General features: G+C 41.4%; 1 protein-coding gene across 1 annotated transcript in view; it reads right to left on the minus strand.

The window, feature by feature from the left end:
• LOC133366596 (uncharacterized) overlaps positions 1–12,473 on the minus strand; it is a 116,679-nt gene extending 104,206 nt beyond the window's left edge. Inside the window, 4 exon segments of the mRNA XM_061589860.1 lie at positions 1,396–1,557; positions 3,411–3,575; positions 4,798–4,944; positions 12,337–12,473. Of these exon segments, the coding sequence (XP_061445844.1) occupies positions 1,396–1,557; positions 3,411–3,575; positions 4,798–4,944; positions 12,337–12,403 (541 nt within the window). The 5' untranslated portion in view covers positions 12,404–12,473.
• Between the last annotated feature and the right edge of the window lie 2,942 nt (positions 12,474–15,415).

Below are 15,415 nucleotides of genomic sequence, written 5' to 3' on the forward strand. Positions count from 1 at the left end.
GGACCAAGATGAAGGAGGTGTGAAAATTGGAGGGAGAAATATCAATAATTTAAGATATGCAGACGATACCATGCTACTAGCAGAAATCAGTGATGATTTGAAACGTTAAAGAGGAAAGCACAAAAGCAGGACTACAGCTGAACATCAAGAAGACTAAAGTAATGACAACAGAAGATTTATGTAACTTTAAAGTTGACAATGAGGACATTGAACTTGTCAAGAATTATCAATACCTTGGCACAGTCATTAACCAAAATTGAGATAATAGCAAGAAATCAGAAGAAGGTTAGGACTGGAGAGGGCAGCTGTGAGAGAACTAGAAAAGGTCCTCAAATGCAAAGATGTATCACTGAACACTAAAGTCAGGATCATTCAGACCATGGTATTCCCGATCTCTATGTATGGATGTGAAAGGTTAACAGTGAAAAAAGTGGATAAGAGAAAAATCAACTCATTTGAAATGTGGTGTTGAAGGAGCATTTTGCAGATACCATGGACAGCAAAAAAGACAAATAATTGTGTGTTAGAACAAATAAAACCAGAACTATCACTAGAAGCTAAAACGATGAAACTGAGGTTATCATACTTTGGACACAGAATGAGAAGACATGATTCACTAGAAAAGACAATAATGCTGGGGAAAACAGAAGGGAGTAGAAAAAGAGAAAGACCAAACAAGAGATGGATTGATTCCATAAAGGAAGCCACAGACCTGAACTTACAAGATCTGAACAGGGTGGTTTATAACAGATGCTATTGGAGGTCACTGATTCATAGGGTCGCCATAAGTCGTAGTCGACTTGAAGGCACATAGCAACAACAACAACAACTAAACTACATGTATTGAAAAAAGTTATGAAAATGTCCCTCCATTTACACTCCACACACACATTTTTTCACATATACGAATGAGCACAAGTATCATACAAATATAAGTGTCAGCCATACAAATGGGTTGCACCACCATCCCACTTAGTTGCTCACCCCCTCTCCAAAAGAAACATACAAATCTCACAACTACCCCTGTGGTTGGGGAGAAAAGCATTGGAAAAAAGTGACTGAAGTATGGGTTCTGAAATCTGCCCAAAGGCATTGTGTAAACAACCATATTAATTTAAAGTGATTCCTGGGATGTGAGACAAGTTCATGACTTCTGAGTGAGGGGGATGGGGAGACTGAGGTATGTTATTCTGTTCAATCTTCCTAGAGTACTTCTCTGAATCTGTCATTCTGAACATAATGGCCAGAAAATGAGATCCATTTTTCATCCATCACTCTAAATCACTGTAACCGATCCTCCTGTTCTTTCCACCAATATACCTCCGAATCACCTACTAATACTGTTTCAAAATGTTAGGTCAGCCTTTCCTCCCCCCACCCCCCATATTCCCACACCTGATGGATCACAGTATGTCCATTTGGGACTTGTGTCATAGTTGCTGGTCAAAGAGCACCACAGCTTTCCAGTGGATGACCCATCTGTTGTGCAGGATGAATAAGATTTGCCTTTGTAGATGAAAGGGAATATACATGGCCCTGTAGGGTCGGCATTTAGTCCTGGATGGAGGCGTGAGCAGAGGGGGGAGCAGAAAGACATAACAGAAGGACAAAGAAAAAATGGGAATTTTGTATGAAAACAGTGCTTCCAGGATCACATCTCTAACTAGAACTCACATTCAGAAGAGTCATACTCTCAGCTATCTTTTAACTTGCAAGGCATGGGTAGGCAGACTGGCGATCTATTGGTAGATCTGTGGGTGATTTCTAGCAGATCCACAAAGGATCCTGATTCACAATAATTTAACAATACTAAATGTAAAATACAAGAAAATAAAAAAAACACTTTTTATTGGTTTTGCTACAAAAGACTACCAGGGTCACCCCTCTAGAAATGTATTAACTTTGAAAGAGAACACACAAGAAAGGCAATCAATTTGTAAGTATCTGTTGATTGCTGAAATATGCATGCCTATTGTGTGTTATAAAATACATTAAAATATATATCCCTGCATCAGTGGACAACAAAATGGAAGAAAGGTGTGTGCAAAATAAACCAATAACAATGGAACAGAAAATAACAGATGAAAATTTAAATGAATGTCTGAGCAGATTTAGATACTTTCATAAGTCCCTTGCTTCATTTGATGTCCCCAAGTTCTAGTATTATTGGGGGGGGACTTATTTCTATCCGCTTTCACTACATCATACATCACTGTACACCTCTATCATGTCCCTCCTAAAAGTCCTTAATGTTGCAACCTTTCCTCAGAGGGGAATTACTCTGTCCCTTTGATCATTGTGGTTGTCTTTCCATAAAGCTTTTCCAGATCTACAATATCTTTTTTGAAGCTAGGCAACCAGAACAATACACAGTATTTGAAATCTATAAATTGGTTTGTACAACAGCATTATGATATTGGCAATTTTATTTTAAATCCCTTTCCTAATAATCCCTAGCATGAAATTTGCCTTTTTCCATATCCATATATATATATATATATATATATATATATATATATATATATATATATATATATATATATATATATATATATTTGCATTGTGCATCACGTTACACTTGCCTACATTGAATTGCATTTGCCATTTTAATGTCCATATATCTAGTTTAGCGATGCCCTTTTAGGAGCTTCTTTCAGACCATTTTTGTTTTAACCATCCTGAACAATTTGGTATCATCAGAAAACTTGGCTAACTCACTGCTCATCTCTAACTCTAGATAAATTATGAACAATTAAAAACCACATTGTTTCAGACCATTGATCCCAGTTGGGAAACCACGGCTCTCTGTGATCTTTTCAAACCCTGCTACCTAAAATTTAACTGATGGAAGGTGTCAACTTGACACATTAAGCATAAGGCACGTGCTTTACCAGCAAGTAATGCTTCCCTCCATCTTTCTGCATAGCACCTTGTCTGTACTACACAGTCCTTCATCCCAGTTTCTGTTTAGAGCTGATAATGAAACTGTTAGCAGAGTGATTGGATTAAAGCAGACAGAGTATATATATAGAGAAAAAAATAATACTTTACTGAGGGAAACTTAATAAAAACAGCATATTATATCAGAAGAAATAAAACAGATGTTTGTCTCATTAACAGGGTTCAGCCCTATACAGGAGGAAAACTCATTCAGAACTACTTTTCCCTCCAGCTTCTCCAGCTGTCAAATCTCAACTGTCTTCTTCACTGAGAGCTGACTCCTGACTAGAACTTCCAGCCAATCCAAGTCTGTTGTCAGCCAGACCAAAAACAGAATTAACCACTTAAATTGCTATTTGAATGGTCACGGCTGTGCACGTCCAAGAAAAACTACCTTTTCGCTTTTTTTGATCTACCAACAACTTGCCTGGCCAACCCAACCAAAACTTTTAATATGACAATTCTCCTACTGGAGTCAGCACAGTAGCTCCATTCCTCATTTTGATCATAGCTCCCCGTGGTGGCACACCAGAACCTCCCATGCTCAGCATCTTCATTGGTGCAAGTGTAGAACGTCCATTTCTTATAAGCAAAGGGGAAGACACAGGGCTGGCCATTGGAGCTTCCTCCATACTCTAGATACAGACAAAGTTAAAGATTATATGCAGACATCATATCAGAAATTATCCATCCCAAATGTTCTCCCCAAATTTTAGAGCTCTAGATTGGATAGTCTTGTTTTCCAAGTATAACCAATTGATTAAAAATTCTCCATTGTTCTCATTCCCCCCCCCTCTGAATTTTGGACAGAGAACTGTGCATGGTGAGTTGTGGCCATTTTCAGCACTTTCCGTTCATTCAGTTTCTCACCCCACAATACCAATGCACATCAGTCTTCACGTAACTGGAAGGAATGACTACATCATGATTCTGAAAAGAATCTTTTACCATGTGCAGTGTTTTACCAATGCACATGTCCAGTGGTATGCAGCAATAAACTACTGTAAAAAGAAAATGTGATGTGATTGTACATAATGGGTGTATCGGTGGAGTGTGCAGGAATGTATATGTGCATTAAGAAAATACTCCACAAAAAGAAACTTGATGTAATCATACATGCAAATGGAAATAGACTGCCTTCAAGTCGATCCCGACTTATGGCGACCCCATGAATAGGGTTTTCATGGTAAACAGTATTCAGAGGGGATTTACCATTGCCTTCCTCTGAGGCCGAGAGGCAGTGACTGGTCCAAGGTCACCCAGTGAGCTTCATGGCTGTGTGGGGATTTGAACCCTGGTCTCCCAGGTCGTAATCCAGCACCTTAACCACTATGCCGCACTGGCTCTCAATCATACATGCAATCACATAAAAATTGTATCACAGAGATGGGCACTGTGTGGATGTTGATGTATTATGACTCCCATCATCCCTGCATTGGCTATTCTGGCTGGGGGTTATGGGACCTGGAGTTTAACAACATCAACAGGGCCACAAGTTCCCCAGTCCTCATGTACAGCTTTGGGAGCATAGAGAGGGAGGAAAATGCAAAGAAACTATAGGAACTGAAAGCTGGCACAAACTGCACCTCTTGCAATTGCAGAATTAATTTTAGAAATTCTTCTAGTTAAACCAGATGAATTCAGAAGGAGAATGCTGGAACACAGGAAAGAGTGAACTCATTGAACAGTAAAATAAAGGAATGGGGGAAATCCTGTGGTCCCAAGCTATGGAAGGTCAGAGAAATACTGTACATAAGACACTCAGTAAATAAGCAAGCAAGTAAGTAAAATAAATGTACATCATTAACCAATATATTATCCCTGAGAATGGGTTTTCTAGTGGGATTCTCCACTTACCATGAAGAGCACAGGGCTTCCACTGGCTATGTGTGTCATAATTAGCGGTTGTGGCACACCAAAGCTGCCCATCAGAAGCATCATCCTTGGTGCATGAAGAATAGGACCTCTGTTTGTAAGTAAATGGGAAAACACATGGAAGGGGAACTGAAATGGAAGCAGAAGATAAGAGCATCAGAAGAGGTGCTACAATCCACTAAGTGGAAATGGCAGAAACTGCAGGGTAGGCAAAGAATACAAAATCTCATTGTAACCTGGAGCACTGGCAAAATACGTTAAGTTATTTGTTTATTATGAATTTATTCTGAAAATATATGCCCTCCTTGCAGTCAAATGATTCTCGTGGTGGTCCCCTCCTTGAACTTACCCGGCAGTGCTTTTTCCCCCTCCAAAAGAGAATTACTGGGCTTTAGGCCTATGTAGGAGCTATAGCATTTGACCCAGAAGTTCTGCCCCTTAGATATGAGGGAAGCTGACTAGGTTTGTTCACAGGTGAAAAAATGGCATTGCACATGCCCAGCAGCACTCTCATCTCCCACATTCAGACACAGAGTAGAACAGTTAGTTATTGAACAGTGTGAGAAACTAATTGGGTACATCACTATTGCAAAGTTCATCTCTGCTTATGTGTATGCAGTAAATAACTTTTATTGAGTACTCTAGGGTCTCTGTGCTAGGCTGTAGTTTATCCTGACAGGGCAATTGCCATGGGCAAATGTTGGAAAGCAAAATACTTGGAAGAGGCTGGTGGAAACTGGAAGGAAAACTCCAACTGTGTTTATCTGGACTGCCTGCCTGGAGCTACTGTTGTTGCATATATGGGATATTGTTAAATAATATTTGCCTTTCTCAAATGTGTGTTGAGGGAGGTGTTGATGAAAAAGGGCTGTGATATCCACAAGACACAAGGGTCTTTACAGATGAATCCTATGAGCATGGTCAGGCAGGACTTAATTGGAATCAGGACTCATCCACAGGATCTGTCTTTAGTGTCAGGAATCCAGTCTGGAATATGTGAAGGAATGACACACATACATACACACACACACACACATACACATACATGACCGAGGCAGGTCCTTCAAAACAAAAGTGGTAACTTTCAAGCAGCTTGAGACCCAAAACCTCTAATTATTCTTTTCCTTTCATTCAAATTCATCACAGAGGCTGGTCCGGATGGGAGGGGCAGATTAAGATTTTGCATTCAGCTAGATTGCCTCTCAAGCAACTTTCACATTTCACATGCAAGAGAGGCAACTTTCACTTATTTCACATGCAAGTTGTGCTACACATGTAACCATTACAACCAGGGCTATGCTCTGGAGGTGTAGCAACTTCCTGAAGCCAAGCAGATTCAGGTCTACAGAGCATCTGTATAAGAAGCCACCTGAGATTAGGGATGGTGGAGAATTTTGCAATAGCTGAACATTCTGTTTCCTGACTCCTAACTGAGCAGAGCAGAGGGAGCTGTCTCAACTGGTCCACAGGAGAGGAGATACAAGCAAGCCAGCTTTCAGAGAGTGAGTGAACAGAGTGAGTGAACAGGGAGAGCAAACAGGAGTTTGACAAAGGATCTCGACAGGGGAGGTCAAAGGGAGGACCCCCCCCGCAAAAAAAATGGATTCTTCTTGTACAGTGCACTGCATACCAGTGGGACTCTCAAGTTTCCCCTGAAGTAGGACAGGTTAGAACAGCCTTTCCCAACTAGTGGGCTACCAGATGTTGCTGGACTACAACTCCCATCAGCCCCAGCATTCCTGACCATTAGCCATGCTTGCTGGGGCTGATGGGAGTTGTAGTCCAGCAACATCTGATGGCCCACTAGTTGGGAAAGGCTGGGTTAGAAAGAAACAAAAGGTAGAAGAGAGTATGAATGGGAAGGATACTCCAGTGGTTGTGACCTGCAAGGTGTGTGCCATGTTTGTTTTCTTGCCTGAGAACAACATGGCGTACATGTGCAACAAGTGCAAGCTCATGGCACTGTTGGAAGAAAAGGTGAGAGGCCTGGAACAGCGGGTGGCCACACTGAGGACTATAAGAGAAGATGAAGAGTTCTTAGACAGAATGCTGGAACAACAGCAGCAAAGAGAAGTGGAGGTGGAAGAACAACAGCTTGTGGTAGCAGAAGAGGAGACTGCTTTGGAGAGAAACAACTAAGTGGAGGGAAGTCCGTGGGAAAGGGTGACAGTTAGGAGCAGAAGAGCTAGAAGACACCCTTCACCAGTGGAACTATGGAACCACTTTCAACCACTTGAGGACAAGACTGTGGTGGAAGAATGACAGGAGACCCCATCCAACAACAAGCAAGAGGCTGAAGTTCAATCAAGCAGGGGCAATGAAACCACACCACACAACAAGAAGAGTACCAGTAGTGGGAGACTCCCTAACTCCATGGGATTGAAACCCAAATATGCCGAGAAGATCCGTGGACTCGCCAGGTATGCTGTTTACCAGGAGGACAGATTAGAGATGTGACGGAAGGGTTGCCATCACTCATCAAGCTCACTGACAGGTATCCCTGTCTCCTCATCCATGTGGGAACAAATGATACTGCCAAACAGAGCTATGAAGAAATCACATCCAACTTTGAAGCTCTAGGAAGGAAACTCAAGGACTTTGGGGCCCAGATAGTTTTTTCATCCATCCTTCCAGTACTTAGAAGAGGAGTAGAAAGGGAAAGGGAAATACTCCATGTGAATGAATGGCTACGAAGGTGGTGCCGACATGAGAAATTTGGATTCTGGGACCACGAGCTATGCTTCCTGGAAGATGGACTGCTGGCAAGTGGTGGGTTGCATCTCACAAGGAGTGGGAAGAATGTGTTTGGCTACAGCATGGAGAAGTTCATCAGGAGGGCTTTAAACTGAATCCTAAGGGGGAGGGAGATATAAAGTTGGTGGTAACGACTGATGAAGGCATGTGCATAGTAATGGGAACAGAGAGATCGGCTCTAATAGGGCTCAGTAACAGTCCTCAGAAAAATGTAGTAAGGAAGCCAAGCCACAAATCACATGGTCTTCGATGTCTGTATACTAATGCGCAGAGCATGGGAAACAAGCAGGACGAACTTGAACTCTTAATACAGGAGGGCAATTATGACTTGATAGGTATAACTGAAACTTGGTGGGATGACTCCCATGACTGGAATACAGCAACTGAAGGATATAACTTGTTAAAAAAGAACAGAAGGAATAAAAAGGGAGATGGAGTCACACTATATGTTAAAAATATATATCCCTGCACAGAAATACATGAAGATGAGCTTGGTAGCTCCACCAAGAGTATCTGGATTAAAATTAATGGGACAAGTAATAAAAGGAATGTGGTGCTTGGAGTCTACTACCAACCACCCAATCAAGGACAAGACGAGAATGTAACTTTTGAAAAGCACATTGCCAATGTTTTGAGGAGGCATGATGTAGTAGTGTTGGGTCCAAATGCAAGCGCTCCCCCTCCCCGCTGCAGGGTCGAGCTAACACACCCCTGAGCCTGGGTAGGAGCGCAAGCTTGACACTTTAATTTACCTGTTTCAGTGGTTCAGCCAGATATCAAAAGTAAAGCAGACACACACACAATACTGCTTGATCAAGAAGGGGTCTCTGAACTGCTCAGACAGCTGTCTGACAGGACAGAGAGCAACGTTTATTAAGTAAAGCATCCTTTATATAGTTTTCATAAGCAAAACAAGATACAATATTATTAATATCATACGATGGGAATACAGTATTACAGAGATAAAGCAAGCGCATTTTCTTATCCTTGTTACAGTTCCCATAATTCCAAAAAGCGAGGAGTTGATAAAGAATTCATACACTTGTCAATCTTAAGAAAATTAATATAAGATAAGAACTGAGGAAGAGCGAGGAACTGAGTTAGATTGACACTTGGTGCTAGATAAACATTGGGTTTAGTGTGCTTTTAAAAGTTACCCACACAGCAGTATGACGTAAAAACTATGGATACATTCTAACAAAGTATTTTGGGAACCCTTGTTTCTTTGTGCTGAATAGCTACAAAATGCAGGATGTGTATAGTAAAAGCGGGACAGAGAGAAACAGAAACAAATCATAGGGATACATTTTATCTCTTTCTCTAGCCTTACAGGCGCCTCTGCGTGTTCCTTTCTCCTGAGGGAAGAAACAAAAGCTAGAGGGTCATGTCCTCCCACCCTCTCTGAGTCCCATGATTCAGAGCAGCACCAGCTCTGGTAATAATGTAATGCTTCTTGACAATTCTTGACAATTCTTGGGGCCTAGGAATAATTTATTCCTAACAGTAGTAATGCGGGACTTCAATTATCCCAATATCTGTTGGGAAACAAATTCTGCCAAACATGGCCCCTCCAAGAAATTCCTGACTTGTATTGGAGATAACTTTCTCCTACAGGAAGTGGAGGAAGCAACCAGAGGATCAGCTATCCTGAACTTGATTCTAACCAATAGAGATGATTTGGTGGATGAAGTGGCAGTTATGGGAACTCTGGGGGGAAGTGACCACACCATAGTTGAATTCTTGATTTTAACAGAAGCAAAAGCTGAGAGCAGCCATATGCACACTGTGGACTTCAGGAAAGCTGATTTTAATAAACTCAGAACAATTATAAGTACGGTTCCATGGCAAGCCACCCTAGTGAGAAAAGGAGTCCAAGATGGGTGGGAGTTTCTAAAAAAGGAAATTCTAAAAGCGCAATGGCAAGCAATTTCAACAAGGAAAAAAAGGGGGAAACAGCAGAAGAAGCCAATGTGGCTTCACAAAAAGCTTAGAGATGACCTGAAAACAAAAAAAGGACACATACAGGAAGTAGAAAGAAGTCCAGGCCAGAAAGGAAGAGTACAGGCAGGTATCACAGAATTGCAGGGATGGCGTCAGGAAGGCTAAAGCTGAGAATGAGCTGAGGTTAGCGAGGGATGCTAAAAGCAACAAAAAAACTTTCTTCAGGTACATCCATAGTAAAACACAGAAAAAAGAAATGGTGGCACAGCTACTCAACGAGGATGGCAAAATGATAACAGATGACAAAGAAAAGGCAGAAGTGCTCAATTACTACTTTGGCTCAGTCTTCTCCCAAAAAAAGGGTCTATGACCCTCCCGGGAAACATGAAGTAGAAAGGGCAGGATTGGAGCTTGAGATTGATAGACAAACGGTCAAGGAATACCTAATCACTTTGAAAGAGTTCAAATCAGCAAGGCCCAATAAACTGCACCCTAGAGTATTGAAGGAACTGGCTGAAGAACTCTCAGAACCACTCTCTATTATCTTTGCGAAATCAGGAGGACTGGTGAAGTGCCGGATAACTGGAGGAGAGCTAATGCCCCTATCTTCAAAAAGGGCAAAAAAGAGGAACCGGGGAACTACAGACCAGTCAGCCTAACATCAATCCCTGGAAAAACTATGGAGCAGATTATAAAGCAGTCAATCTGTAAGCACCTTGAAAACAATGCAGTGATTACTAGGCCAACATGGATTTATGAAGAACAAATTCTGCCAAATTAATCTTATCTCATTTTTTGATCGGATAACCTCCCTTGTAGACTGTGGGAATGCTGTGGACATAATATATCTCAACTTCAGCAAAGCTTTTGACAAAGTACCCCATGATATTCTGATTAGCAAACTAGCTAAATGTGGGCTGGATGGAACAACTATTAGATGGATCCACAGGTGGATCCAGAATCATACTCAAAGAGTGCTTATCAATGGTTCCTTCTCAAACTGGGCAGAAGTAATGACTGGGGTACCACAGGGCTCGGTCCTGGGCTGAGTGCTCTTCAACATTTTTATTAACAACTTGGATGATGAGGTACAGAGCATGCTTATCAAATTTGCAGACAATACAAAATTGGGGGGCACAGCTAACACCGTGGAAGACAGAAACAAAATTCAAAGGGAACTTGATAGTCTCGAGCACTGGGCTGAAAACAACCAAATGAAATTCAACAGAGATAAATGCAAAGTTCTACACTTAGGAAAAAGAAACCAAATGCATAGTTATAAGATGGGGGATACTTGGCTCAGCAATACGACATGTGAGAAGGGTCTTGGAATTGTCATTGATGACAAGCTGAATATGAGCCAACAGTGTGATGTGGCTGCAAAAAAGGTAAATGCTATATTAGGCTGCATTAACAGAAGTATAGTTTCCAAATTGCCTGAAGTATTAGTTCCCGTCTATATAGCACTGGTTAGGCCTCATCTTGAGTACAGAGTACAGTTCTGTTCTCCGCACTTCAAAAAGGATGGAGACAAACTGAAACAGGTTCAGAGGAGGGCAACAAGGATGATCAGGGGACAAAACAAAGCCCTATGAAGAGAGACTGAAAGAACTGGGCATGTTTAGCCTGGAGAAAAGAAGACTGAGGCGAGATATGACAACACTCTTCAAGTACATGAAAGGTTATCACACAGAGGGCCGGGATCTCTTCTCGATCGTCCCAGCATGCAGGACACAGAATAATGGGCTCAAGTTGCAGGAAGCCAGATTTTGACTGAACATCAGGAAAACCTCCTGTTAGAGCCATATGACAATGGAACCAATTACTTAGAGAGGTAGTGGACTCTCCAACCTTGGAGGCATTCAAGAGGCAGCTGGATAGCCATCTGTCAGGAATGCTTTGACTTGTATTCCTGCATTAAGCAGGGGGTTGGACTTGATGGCCTAATGGAACCAAGAGATCAGGATTGCCTTGGGAAAAGAGCAGTAGAGGGGAATATAGGGATCCCTAGCTCCTATTTGGCATCAGTCTCAGTAGGAATTATCTATTGCAATCATTTTGGAGAGATCTCCAGTGCCCTCTCAAGAAACCATTGCAACAAAGCTGCCAAAATCACTAACTAAATCAATAATATAAGAAAAGCTCCACTGGATCAGGTTCATATAGTTCAGCATCCTAGTCTCACAGTAGGCAACTGTATGCATATGCTATCCTGAAAGTAAGACTTTCCCATGTAACGCCTCTCTCCCCATATGTGATTCTCAGTAACAGATATTCAGAGGCACACATCTTCTGACAGCAGAAGCAGAAGATAACTATTATGTCTAGCACTATCCTCCATGATTTTTTCTAATCCTCTTCTAAAGCCATCTAAGTTGGTGGTCATCACTACATCAGCCATCATTACATATTCCTAGCAGATAGTCTAGCTCCTCCCTCTGAGAAGAAATACCCAGACAGGAAGAAACAACCTCCTTGATTTCTGAGAGTTTATATAATATCTGAAAGCCCACAGGTTACACCTAGTAGGAGCATCCGAAATGGGCAGAATGATCCCTGACAGGTAGCTACAGGTCCAGGCCTTCATAGGATTTTACAGTATTTAATATACTAACAATATACTAAAAATGAGGCGGTGGTATTCATACTTTGATCATGTATACCATCATGAGCAGTTGAGCACAGATCTTCATGAATGCACAATAGAAAGGATGTCTGGAGGGGCCAAAGCTGTAACATGCTGTAAGAAATCCACAGAAAGTGGAGATCACTGATACGCTAGCCCAGGTTAAACAAACCAGAAATAATATATGGGACATTTCTTACCTTCATTTGCTGTGAGCAGGGGGAGGAGAGCCCAGCTGAACAAGAGACAGTTTAGAAAAGAGGCCATCTCTTCACTAGGTCAGCCTAATAGGTAAGAGGAATACAGAGTGGCTTCATTCACCCTTTGTCTAAGCTCCACTTGGCCACTCCTTTCTCCCATAGCGACAAACATCTGGTGTTTGCACACAGGGAATGAATAAATAATGTGTTCATACCTAACATTCCAAACAGCAGGAGTCTACTCTTGCATCAACATTTAAGTACTGCATATAATTCAAACCGCCAGTTATGCGGGTGTTGAGCTAAATGCTGAACCAAAACACACACCATCACCACCACTTCACCACCCTGTTCACAAACTGGAAGGGGGTGAGATGCAACAGGGAAGAACAGGGAGGCAAAGTTAGTATCAATCTGGCTTATGGTTGACACCATTTATATTGGCCTACAAAGCTACAAACTAAGAGTAGGAAACAATGTCCTGATTCCGATTGGGCTTTGCAACTGGGCTGGAACCTTCCTCTTTGCCAGGCCACCTCTAGGTTTGAGGGGGCCCTCTGATCAGCCCCTTTCTACATTGGTGAGTTTACTTAGTACAGTGGAAGCAGCAGACAGCCATTGAAGTATTTTTACATGCTCTCCCCCCTTGAGGGACACTACTTTAGAGGTACCGTGAGAAATGTTAAATGGTGACTCACAGACTCAGACACCAGCACAGGTGTTGGCACTGATAGCCCTGCCTGGGAACTGGAACTCCAGCAGCTGCCCAAGGGTGACTGGCACTGACGCTAGCCTACTTTCTGAATGTAAGACCTAATTGCTCCCTAGGGTGGCAGGTTAGGTGGTGAGGCTGTTTTGTGGACCAGGTGGCCTGCACCCAACAATGTCTGGATACTTCTTGAACCCTTCTTTCTTGAGAGTCTCTTTAGATCAGCCTTTCCCAACCAGTGTGCCTCCAGATGTTGTTAGACCACAACTCCCATTAGCCTCAGCCAGCATTGCCAATGGTCAGGAAAGACGGGAGTTGTGGTCCAACAACATCTGGAGGCACACTGGTTGGGAAAGGCTGCTTTAGATATAAGAATATCTTCTTTTGATACTCAGTTTTGACAATAGGTTGCCCTCAGTCTTTCTGGCTCCACCTGGAATCATGGCAGGAATCCTCCTCCTTATAGTGCAGACATATAAATCCATTCCTGGCCATTTAGCTTTTTCCTGTCCATTTCAGAAGCCTTATTCAGGTGGAGAAAAGTCACTCGGTTGTTGCTATTATTAAATAACTGGGAGTCAGAAACCTTTGCAGATCTACAACAAATCACCCAGAGATCCTTATCTACCTTCTGCCCACTCCTGCTGAAATACATCACTTAATTTGGAACTCTGTTCTGGCAGGTGAATTTGCAGATTAGAAACTTCTCCCACCTGGCTGTTCTCCTGCGTTGTAGGATTCAACAGGAGGCAGGTAATTAAAACATCTCTTTCAGCAGGAATGGAAATTTGACTGGGTTGCCCACCCGTTCCCATAAGATTGCTTCAAACTGGGGATAGAAAAGGGGTATGAAGCAGGTGGCAGCCTGCTGTAAAGTGAAACTAATGTGAGAAATCACCTGTCTAAAGTTGGTTCACTAGACTAGAGTTTTCTGGAAACAGTTTTTTAAAAAGGGTGTTTATTTTTTTCTTTTTACCAATGCAAAGAAATTAAGAGAAATGGGGGCAAATTAGCAGAACATCCATGACACTTTTAGTCTGGAGAGAACTTCCTCTCAGGATCGCAGTTTGTCCTAATGGGAACCTTGATCAGGTCAATGCCATGGGCAAAGGTTAGGAAGCAAAATGCTCAGTAAGGGGCTGGTGGATACTGGAAAGGGATATGCAATCACATTTGACTGGGCTGCCTGCCCAGGGCAGCTGTTTGCTGAATGTGTGTTATTGTGAAATAACATTGGCTTTTCTTGAAGGAGGGCTGTGATATCCTTAATAATCGCAGGATTTTTGCAGATAAATCCTATGAGCATAGGTGTCAGGGCTTAATTTAAACCAGGGCTCACCCACAAGATCTGTTTTTGATGCTAGGAATCCACAGAATATATGAAGAAATGACACAGATGCCTCTGAGCCTGTAAAGGCTGCTTGTCACGAGTGAATAGCCACCCACATGCACACATACAGTATGATTCTGAGGTAGGGCTTTCAAAACCAGGGGGCGGCTTTTAAGCATCTTGAGACTCACCACCTCTCTTTTTTTCTTTCCCCTAAATTAATCTCAGGTTAGTGCTAGGAATGTGATTCCTGCAGATCAGTCAGTCTCTCATGCAGCCTTTGCTCATTTCCTTTTTTTTTTTCAATAATTTTTATTCAGATTTTCATAAAACATACAAGACAAAATCATAAAACATTCAAAGACAAAAAACAAAATCAAAAATAGTTAAACAAAAAGAAAAAAAGAAAAGAAGAAAAAAAAAAAAAAATAAAGAGTAAAATATTGACTTCCCATTTGTCAAAGATCAAATCAGTTATAAGTCTATAATATATAGCAATCCTGTCTCTTAAGTCATATTATAAAATCACTTTCCTCCAGTAGTTATCTTACTTAATCATCAAATCTCATAAACATTACTTTATTCTTTCCACAAAAAGTCAAAGAGAGGTTTCAATTCTTTAAGAAATATATCTATCAATTTTTTTTTTCCAGATAAGCATATCGATTAATCCATCTCATTACTAATTATGATAATCTTATTGTCATAACCATAGTCAAAATAAACATTTCAATTAATCCATCACATCAGAATCTGTTAGGTTCAGTAATTTCAGTAGCCATTGTTCTATTATCTCTATTAGTTCCATTTTCCATCTTCCATCTTCAGTAGTCTTGTTAAGTCCAGTAATTTCAATATCCAATCTTCCATTATCAGTATTCCATAATAATCTTGCTGTCAAAGCCATAGTCATATAATAAGAGTCTGATGGGAATTACCTCTATCCCAAATATTTTCTTGCCATCCATTCTGAATAAGTTGCTGAAATACTGCTGTAAAATCATATCTCTGTTCTTTTTTTCAAAATACACTGGGTCATC

Source organism: Rhineura floridana, chromosome 11 (genome assembly GCF_030035675.1).
Source record: "Rhineura floridana isolate rRhiFlo1 chromosome 11, rRhiFlo1.hap2, whole genome shotgun sequence".
Classification (NCBI taxonomy): Eukaryota; Metazoa; Chordata; class Lepidosauria; order Squamata; family Rhineuridae; genus Rhineura; species Rhineura floridana.